At 41.8% G+C, this 17,063-nt stretch overlaps 1 protein-coding gene across 8 annotated transcripts in view; it reads left to right on the top strand.

Annotated features, from left to right (window-relative positions):
• CFAP65 (cilia and flagella associated protein 65) overlaps nt 1-17,063 on the top strand; it is a 45,929-nt gene that overhangs the window by 17,203 nt on the left and 11,663 nt on the right. For 4 of the 8 annotated variants that reach the window (XR_011968945.1, XM_072617818.1, XM_072617820.1 and 1 more), the window contains 10 exons: nt 7-144; nt 2,282-2,527; nt 3,450-3,674; nt 4,283-4,441; nt 7,361-7,526; nt 11,632-11,760; nt 12,820-13,033; nt 13,430-13,558; nt 15,797-15,973; nt 16,802-16,868. Coding sequence is in view for 6 of the 8 variants with exons in the window: in XM_072617818.1 (XP_072473919.1) it covers nt 7-144; nt 2,282-2,527; nt 3,450-3,674; nt 4,283-4,441; nt 7,361-7,526; nt 11,632-11,760; nt 12,820-13,033; nt 13,430-13,558; nt 15,797-15,973; nt 16,802-16,868 (1,650 nt within the window). In the remaining 2 variants the exon portion in view is untranslated. Of the gene's footprint in view, nt 1-6; nt 145-2,281; nt 2,528-3,449; nt 3,675-4,282; nt 4,442-7,360; nt 7,527-11,631; nt 11,761-12,819; nt 13,034-13,429; nt 13,559-15,796; nt 15,974-16,698; nt 16,895-17,063 lie in introns of those variants that run through there. The other 4 variants (XR_011968946.1, XM_072617821.1, XM_072617822.1 and 1 more) reach the window with 4 other exon arrangements.

Genomic DNA, 17,063 nt, shown 5'->3' with positions numbered 1-17,063 from the left:
TTGCAGGTACTAAGGAGCTATAATAACATAGAAGAAGACTGTACCGTGTGTCCATCTTGGTGCCTTAGACTGAAGGCCATGGGGCATAGTTACGAAGTGAACAGGGAGCACAGTTTCCCTCGTTATACCTTAAATGTTCCCAAGGTGAGTGGTAAGCCACAAAAGGTAGGTACTGAGTCTCTGATTTTAGCATGAATTATGAATTTATGTACACATAAATGCCTTTATTCCTCTTTCTGGTACATCCTATAATTCAGCTTGTCAGCCACCTCGAATACCTCTGATTTAACTTCTAGAATATGTATTCTTTTAGAAATTCCCAGGCTGAGATCCTGCCACTCCACCTGGGTTTCCTGGGAGATCCAAGGTATTTCAGATCTATTTCAGGGAAACACTGATCCAGGTCCTGGGCTCCTTCTTCCCATTGGCTCTAAATAACTTGAGCCCTGGTTCCCATCTTAGATATTGGAGACAACATTCTGCCATACTGTAATCACTTGCACTGCGTCCCAGACTTCTGCTTCTGGTTCCAAGTCCTTCCCTCTTTTCTGTTCTTTGTCCTATGTACCACACAATCTAGAGTCCAGTATTTGTGTATTAGGGACCTGCTTCAGTGTGTTATGAAGGTGAGCCTGGCTATGCCAATGAAGTACAATCACTGGCAGTTCCTACCAGGCTGGAAGGGATTTGAGTACAGACCCAGGATTGGACCATTTCTGCTTTCTGAGGACCAGCACAGCTACCTTCAGACAAGTCCAAAAGGCTAGCTAGCACATGATCCTACGTAATGATGGAATGCTAGATGTGAGTCAGGAAGACCTGAGTTCAAATTCTCTCCAAGGTACTTAATAACCATGTGACAAGTCAATCTCTCTCTGCCTCAGTTTCCACATCCATAAAATGGGGGATAATAACACCTATCTCCCAGGATCATTGTGAAGATCAAATGAGATAACATATGTAAAAAATATACCTAGCTGACTTAAGCATCACAAAATTATTTTACTTCTGTAGAAGCTTTATAAAAGGAAAAAAAGAATGATTATAAAAAATTAAAAGGTGGAAGAAAAATTGCAAAATGAGGTATAAGTATTTCTTAAAAAGTTAATTTGGAAAAAATCAACCATATGATTTCATAATCTAGTTGAGAAATCTTTTACTGCTTTCTAAAAGTATTATTTTCCTTTTTAAAATAAATTCATGAATTTCTGCTTTTTTTATGCCTTATATTTGCACTCATTCTAGTTTTACTTACCCAGGCAGCTAGGTGGTGCAGTGGATAGAGCACCCGTGCAGGAGTCAGGAGGACCTGAGTTCAAATCTCACCTCAGACACTTGACACTCACTAGCTGTGGGCCTTGGGCAAGTCACTTAACCCCAGTTGCCTCATCCTGGGTCATCTCCAGTCATCCTGATGAATACCTGGTCACTGGATTCAGATGGCTCTGGAGGAGAAGTGAGGCAGGTGACCTGCACAGCCCTCCCTCACTCACAACAAAGTCAAGTGCAAGTCATGTCATCATTTCTCTGATGTCATGGTCTTCTTCGGCAATAAAGGACACACACACACACACACACACATGCACAGTTTTACTTACCCACTTTAACCGTATTTAAACTAAATCAAATTATTTCCATTTTTAAGTTGAAATTGACAGACCATAAAGGAGCACTTTTTCTCACATTTAAATTGTTTGATATTTTGTTTGTTTTTTAAAGACCAAGATTTAGGCTGCCTACCAAATGAATACAGGTGATTGTAGCAGTGTTGCTGTAAATTCTGTGTCTCTAAATTTCAAAAGAGTAAAAGAGAAAATTGAACTTGTAGTCATTAAAGTAATAAAAGGATGGAGAGCAGAAAAGACAAAACAAAAAATATACCTTGAAGCACTATATAAATATTAGCTATTATTCTAAAGAAGGTTGTGAACTGCATCTTTAAGGGGAGTACCTACACTGGTAGGATCCCAGGTCCTCAAAGAATTGAAATACATACATATATGTATATATATAATATATATGTATCTATATGATGAAGCACATTCATACAAAGATACTGAGAATCAAACATTTGCAAAAGAAGGAGGCCCTAGGTGATCTGGGTAGCCATAGGCTTCTACCTTCTGTTGGCCCGGTTCCCACCAATCCTGGGCCAGAGCTTCCCCTCTCAGGGTGTGCCCTTGCCAGGGGTCTTCTAGGGATGATCCCTGCCCAGGCCCCCTTCCCTGATGTGGGGGAGCTCCTCCCACTCCTCTTTCCTTCTTTTCATTCTCTTCCTCAGCTTTTCCCTGCAGTCTCTTCCAACCGCGTGAGCTACCGTACCATGTTGCTCTGCAACAGCGGATCTTTGATGTTCACCTTCAACCTGATGCCAAATAGCAGCCCGGAAGTCACATTCCGACCCACTTCAGGCTTCATCTTTCCCGGGGCCAACCAGATCTTCCTACTTTCCACCTCTCCCAAGGAAGTCCCCTGGAAACAGCACTCATTAAGCCTGCAATTCAACTTCTGCCCCAAGTATATCAAGGTAGGAACTAGGAATGGAGAGGGGGGGAGGGCTGGGGCCTGGCCTGATCAGACCTGTATCTCCATCCACATACACCTCTGTTCTCCCTGTCTTCAGTTTCCACAGCATAGCAAAACATAACATAATGGAACTGGAAAGGACCTTAGAGACAGTTGGATCATTAGATCCAACTCTTTCATTTCGTGGAAAGATAGGAGGCCCAGAGTGATGAAGTGACTTATCTGATGTCCTCTGATAAGTTAGGCACAGAACGAGTACTCAAACCTAGGGCTGCCTGAAACGCATCCTATAAATAACCCAGTTTCCATACAACAACACACAGATATCACTCCATGTCTCAAAGTAGAAAGACATTCTGTCTATAGCCTTCCTCCACTCTGCCCCTACTCTTGGGTAACCTGCAGCTTGGGAGACTTTCTTCATTCCATGTAACCAGAGTCCTTTGAACAGTGGAATAATAGTGAAGTTGAAATGAATAAGGCATACAAGATCTCTCAGTGCTGCAATTCTGTCCATCTGCCAGTTATCTACAAGTTCTTTCTTACAGCCCTTCTTAAAATCAACTTTTTTATTCAGTTAACAAGCATTTATTCTCACATACAGGGAAGGAGAGGAAGAAAGAATAACTAGTCAAGTAAAACAAATTCCCATGTTGACCATGCTCAAACACTTTTCAAAGGGCCTACAGCTTGTAGGTGTTAATCCTCAGCTGTTGACCCGAGTAAGAAACAAAAAGTGGGATGACAGGGGAACCCTTGGGCAGATAGGGACTAAAGGAGAAAAGACACATTGCTCTTCCTCCACCCCACCTGCCCACTGTAGGAACTAGTTCATTCAAGGTTGTTAGATGGCTGGCCCCAGTGGCAGAGTGAGGGAATGGGGAGCTCTCTTTGGTCACACTGCATTTTTCCTGGATCCCTAGCAAATCACGATGATGAGCCGGGAAGAACCAATACAACTTCACTTGGAGTCTGGAAAAATCCTCTACTTGAAGCCCACTTATGTGGGAGGCTCCTCCACTAGCCCCTTTACTGTCCGAAACACCACACGCCTGCCCCTGTCATTCGAATGGAAGTACGCCTACCACAACAGCAAGGTAGTGTCCGTCTGGCCTGCCAAAGGGATCATCTTGCCCAATGAGGCCTTGGTAAGTCCTCTTCACTTTTGAGGGAAACTGGCTTCAGTCTGGAAAGCCACTATTATACCTTATTCCACTTTAGAATATGATAGAAGGGTTTGGAGATAAGGAGTGGGTGTGTGTGGCTTGAAGGGATGGTAACTCAAGCAGTAGCCAAAGTAGAGGGGGAGAATTTCAGTTGCTAAGGATTGGTCAGGGAAAAAAAGAAGAGGGACTCTCTGGAGGCAAAACCAGTCAGTGTTTCCTGTTCTGCCCTTTTCGCTTACTAAGGACATAATAGGGGTCTTCAGCCAGGGGAATCTGAGTTCCCAGAGTCAACATAACACCAACAAACATTTCTTAATCATCTACTATGTGCCTTACACCGAACTAGGTTGTGGTAATGCATAGAGGTCTAAGACTGATACTTTCCTTGCTCTCATGGAGATTGTGGTCTACTTAAGAGAGACGGAACATACCTACATTTTAAAAAGTAGCTGCTAATGTGTAAATACCTTTATGGAGCGTTTTAGACAATAAGAGCTGTATATTGGAGTTCATAGGTTGGAAAGATGTCTGAGGGCAATTGGGGAAGACTCCATGAAACTATGTGCTTATGGCCATCTCTGTAATTTCAGATTTACAAATGGACCTTCACCCCTCGTCTGGAGACTAAGTACTTGGTCCGGGCTGTCTTATGGGGATGGGATGCAGGAGCATCTTCTGGCCTTCCTCCTTCCCAAACAACTCACTACCTACTGAGAGTCATTGGGGAGGGCATTAAAGGCTTCATTACTGTGAGTATCCTTTCCTCAACCTCCTTTTTTGTCCCTCAGAAGTTGCCCCCTGATTTTCCCCTCCACTGTAATAACTTTCACACCTCTTTTATGTGAGATAATTTACCCCATTATATTTCCTTCTCCCAGTGCACTCCTCCTTCTCACCCCTTAATTTTTTTTATATCATCCCATTGTAGTCAACCCACCTGTTCACCCTCTGTCTATATATACTCCTTCTAACTGCCCTAACAGGGATAAAGTTCTTAAAAGTTACAAACATCATCTTCCCATATAGGAAGATGTTATAATATGTATAGAATATAATAACAATATATAATTATATATAATTTGTATATAACTATATATAAAACAATTAACTATATAACAATTAAACCTTATTAAGTCCCTTATGATTTCTTTGTCTTGTTTACCTTTTGATACTTCTCGTGAATCTTGTATTTGAAAATCAGATTTTCTGTTCAGCTCCGGTCTTTTCATCATAAATGCTTGAAAGTCCTCTATTTCATTAAGTACCCATTTTTTGCCTTGAGGGAATATAATCAGTTGTGTTGGGTAGGTGGTTCTTGGTTGTAATCCTAGCTCTTTTGCCTTCCAGAATATCAAATTTCAAGCCTTCTAAACCTTTAATGTAGAAGCTTCTAAATCCTGTGTAATTTTAACTGTGGCTCCATAATATTTGAATTGTTTCTTTCTGACTGGTTGGAGTATGTTCTCCTTAACCTGGAAGCTCTGGGATTTGGTTATAGTATTCCTGCGAGTTTTCACTTTTATATATCTCTTTCAGTATATGATTGGTGGATTCTTTCAATTTCTATTTTACCCTCTGGTTCTAAAACAGGACCTTGATAATTTCTTGAAATATGATTTGTAGACTCTTTTTTGACCATGGCTTTCAGGTAATCCAATAATCCTCAAATCATTTGATCTATTTTTCTTGTTCTTCCAATGAGATAGTTCATATTTTCTTCTATTTTTCATTCTTTTGATTTTGTTTTATTATTTCTTGGTATCTCACAGAGCCATTAGCTTCCACTAGCCCAATTCTAATTTTTAAGGAATTATTTTCTTCAGTAAGATTTTCTACCTTCTTTTCCATGTAGTTAATTCCATTTTTAAGGAGTTTTCTTCATTTTTTGTACATTTTTTCCCATTTTTTTGTGCTTCCTTTAGCAAGCTGTTGACTCTTCTTGTCATGATTCTCTTGAATCACTCTTGTTTATTTTCCCAATTTTTCTTCTACCTCTCTTATTTGATTTTTAAAATCCTTTTTTGAGCTCTTCTAGGAGTTCTTTTTGGGCCCAATACCAATTCATATTTTCCTTTCAGGCTTCACATGTAATCACTTTGACACTATTGTTCTCTTTTGAGTTTGTGTTTTAATCTTTCCTGTCACCATGGTGACTTTTTGTGGCTAATTATTTTTGCCCATTTTTCCTAGCTAATTTTTTACTTTTAATTTTATGTCAAAATAAGACTGTGCTCCTGAGGTGGAGGGGGCACTGTCCCAAGCTTCAAGTTTTTGTGCAGCTGTTTTCAAAGCTAGTTTAGGGGAAGGATGTCTGTAAGTTTTCAGTTCTTCCAAAGTGACACAATCTAGGGAGAGGTGTGGTCATTGCGCTCCTGGCCTCTGTGCTGGTCTGTAACCTACCACAAACACTCTTTTCTTCCCTGGAGAAGTGATCAGGATCCTTACTCCCTGGAGCTACATGATCTAGTGTGCTAGTGCTCCTCCTCACCTTGGGACTATGACCCAAATTTGTGACATGCAGGTGTGCCCAGGTCCCCACTGCTGCCTTGCTGGAGCACAGTCTGCTGCTGGCTTGTCTGGGCTGCCTACACTGGACTACAGACCTCTCCTGTAAACCTTCTAAGTTGTCTGGGACTGGAAGATGTTTCACCCTATCCTTTAGTTGTTTCTTCCATTCTGGAATTCATTTTATTTTAAATTGTTTGAAGAACTCAGACAAATTCCTGTTTCCCTCTGCCCTTTTGGCTGAACCTCCCCTCTCCTATCTCTCTCAATCAGTGCTGAGGTCCTATAGGAAAGGAGCACATTTCTTTGGATCAATTGGTCCCCGGGTGGGGCCCAATAAATGTCATAGAATAAATGTTCTGATCAGAAAAAAAAAACATATAAAGAGGGGGCACCTTGGTGAAGTGGAGAAAGCCCAAGACATGGAGTCTTTTGGTTTAAATCCTCACTAGAATACTTTCTAAGCTGTGTGGCCCTGGGCAAATCACTTTACCTTAGCAACCTAAGCATCCTCATCTATAAAATGATGTTGATGTTCATGTAATAATAATAGCTAGCATCTAAATTACACTCAAAGCTTTCAAAGTGTTTTACTATTGTCTCATTTGATCCTCACAACAATCCTGAGAGGTAGGTGCTATTATTATCCCTATTTTACAGATGAGAGAACTGAGTCAAACAGAGGTTAAGTGACTTGCCCAGGGTCACACAGCAAGTAAATGCCTGAAGTTTGTTTTGAACTCAGGTCTTCCTGACTCCAGGTCCAGTACTCTCTATCTACTGTGCCACCTACCTGTCTCCTATCTGTAATGATACATTTAATGCTTTGTAAACCTTAAAACACTATTTAAGTGTGAGCTATTATTTCTGAACCTTGCCCTCAAGATGAGATTTTAATTGTGAGGGCTAGTTAATCACATATCAGTGCCTGGCATGGTACCACCTTCCCCTCGGGCTTGCTTTCTAAGATAGCTGGTCCAAGATGACCATGTAGCTGCTTGGGCATGGCTGCCATGCTCTTTCTTTGGGAAAGGCCTCCTCTTTTAGGGTGATGATGAGGGTGGGAGAAAGCAATCTATGTGTGTATTTGGGAGGCTCTTCTTTCCAGTGGAAACTTCTTCAGAGCTTACTGAAGGACTGCATGGGTTGGGTTTGGGTCCTAGGCAAAAGAAAAAGAGCTGGACTTTGGAAATGTGCTTGTGGACAGTGAGCAGAGGAAAGACCTGGTCCTGCTCAACGATGGGAACTGCACCCTTCACTACCGCCTGTATGTGGAGCAGACAATGAGAGGGCCCTGTGATCCTGAAGAGGTGGACAGGGACCCAATTGGTATGGATACCTGAGGACAATGACATCCCCTTGCACAGGGAACCCTCTTGGGCTGGGGCACAACACATGGAGGCTGAGTTGGAGGAGCAGCAGTGCTTGCCAATTAACATAAGGTTTAGCAGAGCCCATTCCACTGGGGTTAAAGACAAGGGGATGTTCTTACCATTTAGAAAAAAGGAGATAGAAGGATTATTTTGAGCTCTCATCCTCTGGTTGTCTGGTCCTGCACAAAGTATACTCTGATGCCTTGTCATGGCATAGAGATACCCCAGGGATCCCAAAGCTTATCTTCCTGGTTCTAATGTGCTGGAACAGTTTCAAGCAGGGTCTCAACAATAGATGGTAGAGAGTCTCACTCCCAGTAGACTAGTCACTAGGTCATCACCTATTCTTTGGCCATGGTAAACCAAGAAAGATACAAAAGAGTCCTCAGTCCCTGAATTTCTCCCTTCTACTGCTTCAATCTTAGGAATAAAAAGGGGAAGGAATCACCATTTTTCTGCCATCTATAAACATTAGTCTATTGGCACTCAAAATTCGAGATCCTTTTCTAATGACTATATTGCTAATGAATATATTGCTGGAATATATGGCATTCTAATGAACATATTGCTGGAGGAATTGGATCATATTCATTCTGAACATTCTCACCTCTGATAAATGAATCCAGAAGATAGAAGGAAATTGCAGCTAAATGGAAGGAGTCTGTGGCTTTCCTTCTAGAGGCAAATAAGGAATAGGTACCATTGATTTTATTGTGTTTTCAAAGGGAATAAGATATGTAATGGAATAGAACACTTGGCTATCTCACCTTGTCATGCCCAAAATGAGCAAAAGAAGAAAGAAAAAAAAAGCCACCACAAAAATAATTGCAGCTTGTATATCAACATCCATTGCAAAGAATGAGAAGGTAGGGAAATCAAAAACTGATAAGACACTCTAATATAAATCAATATATAATTAAAACTCAACAATTTCAATGCAAGATTGGGTCTTCTAAAGGACTGAGAAAATATGTTGAACATATGGCTCAGACTTAAAAAGAAGAAAGAGGCCAAAAGCTTTTAGACTATGAAGAAGTCCAAGATCATGGATGATGTTTTCAAGAAGAAAGGATCAAAGGGCGCCGGACATGTCAAACACCAAATAACATTGCCAAAAAATGAAATTGATTATGTTTTAATTAGACATAATTATGTTTTCATTGATTATCAGTGTGGGAATCATTTCTAAGCCGCCCCTATGTACACAGTCAGACCACTTGCTAGAGATCAAAATCAATATCGAATTGGGCAGGAAAAATGAGACAATATGGCATGCAATTAACGAAACCATAACCTGACCTATTTAAATAAACTGTTGCGCCAGAAATGGACATTAGGAAGAAGCAACGACGTCGGCACAGATTATCACCATCTCTTAAAGTTTAGTCAATAACCACATTGAAATCAAAAGAGTCTCTAAACCACCTTAGTCAGCAAACACTTGATTTCCTTGCCAAGTGGAGAGACATGGTAGTCAAGCACAATATTAGTTTTGAATATAAGCTTGTTTATAAAGTGTTTTGGAGAATAGTGGAAAATTATAAGTAATATTGTATCATAAAATACCCAGAAATGTTAGAAGAAAAAAAATCAAGTTACAGAAACTTTGACTTGAGGGCCAGTTGCGTCAGAACGTTTAAGAATAAAACTTGAAGGACAACAACAACAACAAAAATGGAAAAGATTAGTCAGCATTTCTATACCAAACTATTTTCTCCATCAGTGCCAGTGAAGTCGACACATCTGAACTTTTAACACCACTAACTCTGAAGGTGATAGAGGAAAAAGTAAAAACTGCATTAAAACAAACGAAAAGACCAGGAAAGGAACTGGACCAGTCCAAGTATGTAGAGAATTTCTGTGGTGGAAGCAACATAATGTTGAGAGCAATGAGGGGTTGCTCTCAAAGGTGCAAGAAAGAAGGAAAGCTATAGAATAATTAGGAAAATCATGTATAGTATTACTTTCCAAATAAAGGTGACCAGGAGGATATCAAGCGTTACCCCCATATGCCTACATTCTCATTTTCATTAGTGAGCTCCTTGAGGTCATGGACTGTATTTTGCTTACCTTTGTATCCCCAATGCCAGATTTGATTTAAAATAATCTATAAACGTATTGAGGGCATGAAGAATATGGGAACTGGAAGGAATTTAAAAGGACCTCTATTCTATATTATATGTGAACACTCAACAAATAATCATCCAGGCTCTGCTTGTAGCCCCACAGTGAGGAAGATCTTAGCACTTCTTGAAATCATCTATAGGCTTTGAGACAGTATATGTAATCAGAAGGTTTTCCTTATATCACGCTAAATATTCACATACAGGTGGGCCACCGCGTGCTCACAGCTACTATGGCTGGGTGGGAAATAGAGTAACCACTCTTACCCTGACCTGACTTATAGATGCAGCTTGAAATAGTGTTACCTCATAGCCACAGAGAGAAGTAGGGACACTCAGTTCTGGCTCTCCTGAGTCATTGGGTCTTTTAAATTGACAATCCAACTGAAGACTTCGTCATTACACAATACTTACACCTGAGTTATTGGGATGAGAAACTCCCCATGTCCCACCCCCTAACTCCACACAGTTACTTACACTGAAGCCAGGTTGGTGGATATATACACATGTTTTGAGGAATGACCCTCTCTACAAGTCATTCCACACTTGTTTCATAGCTTTTAAACTGCACCACACACCCACCTTTTTTGATGTCTTTAGCTTTCAACAGCTGCAACTCATTCAGAGCCATGGTTTTAAAAAAAATTATCCTGATCTTGCTTCCCCATTTGTACATATCTCTAAAAAATATCTTAGCTGCTTGAATAGTTCCCCGTGTACTCCACTCTCTTTATGCAACTTTTCTCCTTTACTAGAATTTTTTTATGCCTTCAGAATTTCATTTGAGAGAGCTTGAGGCTGACCAAAAAAATTGCACAAAATGCAAGATTCTATTGTGATTATTTCTATTTTCTATAAGAATCATGTAATCTGATAGAGTAAAAACCCACCTTTCTTGTCTTTCTGATTATACATATAAATTAAGGCATAAAACAGGAAAATGTATGCTAGCCAAAGGTGTTTACCATAGTGAGGATTCCAGTGCAAAGGTCAAATGGAAAAGGAAGGTTGGAAGGTCCTCTTTGCAGATGACATTGCATTGATTACATCAAGCCCTGGTACCTTGCCCAGTCTTTTAAATGGGATCATATCACTCAGAAGAGTTTATCATAAATATCCATACGAGGAAAAACAAGTGGATGAATCCTTACTGCCCAAACTGGGATATGCAGTTTTATGCATATCCCATAGAATTGGTCCACTGGTGTTGAAGAGACCCTACAGATGCTCAGCCCAGAATTGAATAAGAGGAAAAGAGTAGTTTGAATTGTACTTGGGAAATGACTCAGCACTTTTAATGACTCCAAACTTTTCCCTGAAACAAAAATCCATCTTTCAGGACTGGCATTCTCCAGTTGATTCCTTTTGACTGTGAATCATGAAATACCATTATCTCCAAAGAATGAAAAATTGGGAGTCTGTCAAAGGACAATGCAAAGACCTTTCTGAGAAGCAAATAGACCAGTATTTCACCAGTGATGAATTGTGTGCAAGCAGCAGCATGAGAAATATCAAAGAGATTTAATAATGGAAAAAGAAGTGGCCCAGTCATGCAGTGAGAGTGAGAAACAGACAGGCCATCTTCTATGCCCATATAATGCGAAGATGCCTAGAAGAATTCTCCTCTCCCTCCCTTCAGCACAGTGGGTGAATTTTCTGTGAAGGGTTTACAGGAAGATAAATATGTGAACTGGACAAGATGAGAAAATGTGGATGATTTGTAAACTGCTCTATTGTGGGAAGTATCCACATGGATGAAATCATAGATCTATTGAAATATTCTCCAGTTCTCTGCTGGGATCTAAGTGTGTGGAGGTGGGGAATGTGGTAGAAGAGAGAAGTATGGGTAGTGTTGGATATGGGATGGGGAAGAGGAAAGGTAGCCCATACCCTGGCCAATGGGTGACCTAGCCCATCTCTGTTTCGCATCCTGAGCAGTTCTGAAAATGGACAAAATGGAGGGAACACTGTGTGCCCGGTCACAGGAAGTCATTTGCCTTACTGCCTGCCCTACACGTCGTTTGCAGTACATTTGGACCATCAGATACTCCATCCCCACCCATAAAGGTACTGGAAATTGAGTGGCAGAAAGACACACAGAGAAAGGGGTGGGGGAGGGGGAGAGAAGAAGACAGTGAGAGAGACAAGCACTTAACATTGCTCTGATCAGGACTCAGATTAGCAAGGCTTGGGGGAGGTACAAGTAAAAGGTTTCGGGTATACATGTATAGCCTAGTGAACATGGGATGTTGTAAGGTCAAAGTCAAGAGACGGCTTCTGCCACTAACTTGCTGTGCGGCATTAAGCACATCACTATGCTTTTCTGGACCTTAGTTTACTTATTTGTAAAAAGGGGTTAGCCATACCTACTTTGTCTATTTCATAGGATTGTTTGGAAAATCAAGTGGGACTATTGCCTCACTTATGGTGCTTTGTAAGGTTAAAAAGCACTGTACAAATGGAAGTCATTCTTCTTATTATCTTGAGTATAAGATTTCACATTCGAGGGCAGAATACCCGTGGAATGTGGACTGTACAGATTACTGGTTAATCAGTGGTCAAGAAATGTGGATTAAGTGCCAGTTACGTGCCTGGCACTGTACTAAGCACTGGGGATAGAAATACAGAAAAGACAACTGTCCTCAAGCAGATTACAATTGAATCAGGGAAGACACACTGAAAAGAAAGCTGAAAGTATGTGTGGGAGTGATTGGGGGTGAAGTTTAAGAAGTCTAAAATGAGTACAGGTGAGTGGGAAGTGACACGTTTGTCCTGTGTCCCCTCCTTGAATGAAGATTGAGTTCACTTCTCCTCAGAGGGGCAGAGGATACTAATGAGGTGTGAGTACCAAGGCTGATTGGATCTTGTAGAATTTCCTAGGAGAAGAAAAGAATTTAGAACAGAATTCCAGAACTGGGAGGGACTTCAGAGATCATCTAATACAATCCCTTCATTTTATAGATGAAACTCAGATCCATAAGGGAAGTGTCCGTGATCATGAAAGTAGTTAGGGTTAGAGTTAGGATTGGATTCTGGTCTCCTAACATTAAGAGCAGTGCTCTTTTCAGGCAGAGAGACTCTTCTGCCTTCAGGTACATCCCCTCAACTCCTTCTCTTCTTCCTCAGAAAATAAATGTGGAGCTAAGGAGATACTGTGCAAGGTAACAATGACGGGTGTGTACCCAACCCTGTCAATTTTGGATGCCTGTGCGACAGGTAGTGCTGGAGGAATTACTCGTCAGCATCTGTGGCGGCTCTTCTCCTTAGAAACTCTCAATAGCTACCTGGAGCGGGACCCCACCTCCTGGGAGCTCACCTATAGGGTGCCCACCCGACACAGGTAAGGGAAGGACCACCAGAGTAGAAGTGGAGGGGCAGGCTTCCCCTGGGGAGGAAGTAGAAGATGAGATGGGAATGGAATAAGGATTAACGTGGGATTTCCAGAGAGCTTTCCTCTGTCTTTCATTCCCATGAATGTGCTTGCTGGTCCTTGCTAATTGCTGGCATGCCTCCTCTTGTTCTATTGTAAGATGTCTCAGCCTTCTAGTCCTAGGACTGAGCATGCTCAGGAATCTCCCCTCACCAACCCCAGTGGAATAGAGGGGAGCCCAGGGTCTAGCTTGGTTTCTGGACCTCTCCCCACAGATGAGCTAGCTGTGTGGGTCTCAGGTGAATGATCCCTCTGAACTTCCCTGGTCCTCTTTTCATGACTTCTTGACTTCTCTCCCCAATACAGCACAAGCAGGATTCCCTCCGTCTTCACCCCTTTGTTTCTTGATTTCAATTTTGGGGCTTCACCCATTGGATCTGAGCCCTCAGTGGTGTTCCTGTTGCTGAAGAACAGTGGTGTGGTACCCTTGAACTGGTACGGCCAGCACTGGGGGAGGGAACTGGGAGGCCAGGGTTAGGGAGACAGAAAGAGGGTGTGGCTTACCTTGGAATCTGGAAGAGTGTTGAAACCAGGACAATGAGAAAAATAGAGGGGCTGGCTCAGAAGACCAGTAACCAAAGAGCCATTGTGGTGAAGATTTTTAGAAGATCCCCAGCAAGACATTCCTCAGATTCACCATCAGCCAGTGTTTCTGCCTGTAGAACATGTCTTCTTCTTTGTCTTTTTCTGCAATCTCAATCTGAAGGACATAGTCCCATCAGCGACATACGATACCCATGTAGGGACTGGACTAAACTAGTTTTTTATAATCCACATTATACTTTGGATTAGTAAAATTTCCAAATTCTCTGCCATTACCTGTTCTGCTTGCTGAAGCCCCATCAGTTCTCTAGGGCTCAGAACAGATACTGGAGGCCCGTAGAAGAAAGGAAGTCAAGCTGATGGCAGCAGGATATGCAGAAATGGAGGATGATTCGCTCCCCTTCCCCTTTCTATAACTTTTAAGAAAGAAGCACCTTTGGTGCTAAAATTAGTAGAAATTTTCCACTGATAGAGGATCTCAGTAGGTATGTAACAGCTGGATGATCTATCTGTAAAGGTCCCATTCAGCTCCATGTTTTTTGAAGGTGTGAGGAGTTTCAGAAGTGTTGTTAGGCATGTTACATGTCTTTATCTGGTCATGGATTCTGCTTCGTAGAGCTCCAGCATCTTTATCTGTAACCCTAGAACAGTCAGATTTCCTCTTTAGCTATGATCCTCAGGAATATTAAGATTGGGTTCCAGGAATAAGTCTGGTTCAAGATGGAAACAACAGTGGTTAGCCTCCTTTGGCATATAGAGCAAGGATGGCACATGGGTCAGTTTTCATTGACAAATTACTTAGTACTTAGGCATCCCTTTGTCTTTGCCACAAGACCTGCTGATTGCTGCCCACCAACAACTTCCCACTCCCAAGTCAGAATAAGTGCCTAGTACAGGGGTGGGGAACCTGCAGCTTCAAGGCAAGGGGATTTGTTCTGTAAAGTTTAGATTCAGTCAGAGGGCCACACTTGAGGAGCTAGGGGGCCACATGTGGCCTCGAGGCTGCAGGTTCCCCACCCCTGATCTAGTAGGTAGTTTCAGTAAGAGAGAGCAAAGTTGAGACAGAAAGGAGAAGGAAAAGAGAGTTGGTATGTAGTCATTACTTCCTTGTCCCCTTCACGAGCCTATCGGTTAGCTTTTTATCTGGAACTTGTTTTCCTTTGTTACCAAGATGTTCATCACCTCATTGCTCTGTGTGCTCTTGTGCACTTTTTGGTCGACTGGATGACTTATAAAGATGTGATCTTCCCCTACTGCATACTTCACTATCAATGCTCATCATCAACAGTGCAATATAAGATAACCAAGTTCCCAAGTATATTTGCTACTTCTTGCCTTTGGAGGCTCAATAAAAAAGCAACTTTATTTGCTTCTCCTAGAGGGAGCCCTTTCCATTTAGCTGCAATTTCCCTTTATCTTCCAGTTTCATTTATATTGAGAATACCAGGATGTCTTTAATTGTTTCCCTAGTGGTATGTACCTATGTTGGTTCCTGGACAAAGATCTTACATGTAGAATTCCAAGAAGCAAATTATGGTTTATATAGCATCTAAAATTGCTTCTTAACTTTCTCTGCTCCCGTATGGTTCTTGGTCAAGTACATGGAAGCCACAGAGAGCTGGGGACCATGTTGTATTTTCCATGTAATTAGTTAACAAGAGCAAATAGTTCTTCCCTTAGTGACCAGTCCTGGTGAGAAGCCTTTCCATACTTGGCTAGATTTATCCTTGGGAAAAAGGTACAATATGCTGTTAGAATGTACTCAAAGCCAAAGATAGTGCTCATGATTTTCTGGTATGGCCTTTGAGAGGCCAGGGGACATGCTTACACCAAGATGAGGCATAAGAGTAGGACTTTGTGGAGTATCATAAAATTAGCAACTATAAAACCTATATTTACAACAACTTATAAGATGACTTGTTGTCTGATCTTGAAGGGATGGGGGAGGGGAGGGGGAGAAGGAGAGGGAGGAGAATAATAGTATATGTGTAAATAGTATATATATAATAGGAAAGGGGAGGGGGAAGCTTCTTTCACACAGTATCTAGAATTCTAGCCAAGGTCTCCTGCGGATTGGTAGATTGTCTCTGTTATACAACTTGACTCTTTCTTCCCATCCCCTCTGTGCAGGGCTTTCCTTTTCCCCAGTGATCAGCAAATTGATCTGGAGTTTTGGGCAGAAAGGACAGAGTTTGACTTTGCTGAGTTGCATCAGATGCGTATTCAGGACAACCAGATCTTCTCCATCACCCCCAAGTCAGGAAGTCTGTGTCCTGGGCAGGAGCAGACAGTGGAACTCTCACACAGGTGATGTCAGTCCAGAGGGAAACAGTGACCCTGAAGCAAGTGTGTATTTAGTCATTTTTTCAGTTGTGTCCAACTCCAACTCTTTGGGATTGTCTTGGCAAAGATACTGGAGTGGTTTGCATTTTCCTTCTCTAGCTCATTTTGCAGATGAGGAAACTGAGGCAAATAGGGTAAAGTGACTTGCCCAGGGTCACACAGCTAGCAAGTACCTGAGGCCAGATTTGAACTTATTGAAGACCAGCCTTCCTGCCTTCAGGCCTGGCACTCTATCCAATCTACCACCTAGTTGCAAAACTCTGAAGCAAGACCCTTTTATTGATGTCCAGTAAATGTCTAGTCTTGAACCAAGATTACCCTATGTGGCCACCATTCAGTTCTTTTTGTAAATTAAATTAGAATTTTTATTAACAAAAAAAAAGGTCTCTTCCTCCTAATTGAAAAAGAAAGACAAAACCCTTGTAACAAATATGCATAGGCAAGAAAAAAATATCTACATTGGTCACGTAACAAGTGCACACGTGTGTGCATGCATGCGTGCGTGCATGTGTGTGTGTGTGTGTGTGTGTGTTTAGGTCTCAGTCTGCCTCCTGTGCCCTTCACTTCTTTGTAAGGAGCCCACCATTCAATTTGCATAGAGAGATTCAGGTTGCAATCCTGTGTCCCCTGTGACCTTGTGAGGAGGTCCAGGTTTAGCCCTGAGTTTAGGTTTCACTAACTCTCTCCAGGGCTCAGCTTCTGACCAAGTCTGTTTATTCTTCTGCCTCCTATCGGTGATGGGAAATTGACTCCTGGTCCTGTGTGTCTCTCCCATGACTCTCCCTTTCATAGTCACATCTTCGTTGGTACCGACCACCTGCCTGTGCTGCTCAAAGTGTCCCATGGCCGGGAGATTCTGGTAAAGCATTTAACCATCAAAGGAACTTGGGCAAAGTGGGGAAAGTACCCTTAAAGGAGAACTGAGAGATTGCCCCGGGAGAGAACAGGAACAGTCCCAACGTTAGGCGAGACCTCTTTTTAGAGAACCACATTTTTAACCCTGGGCTAAGGGATTCTAGTCCACCTAAATGTTTCTCTGTTTCTCTCTCTGTGT

The sequence above is a fragment of the Notamacropus eugenii genome, chromosome 6, assembly GCF_028372415.1.
Source record: "Notamacropus eugenii isolate mMacEug1 chromosome 6, mMacEug1.pri_v2, whole genome shotgun sequence".
In the NCBI taxonomy this organism is placed as follows: Eukaryota; Metazoa; Chordata; class Mammalia; order Diprotodontia; family Macropodidae; genus Notamacropus; species Notamacropus eugenii.
Note: the sequence above shows the minus strand (reverse complement) of the source record. Positions and strands in the feature narration are given on the sequence as shown.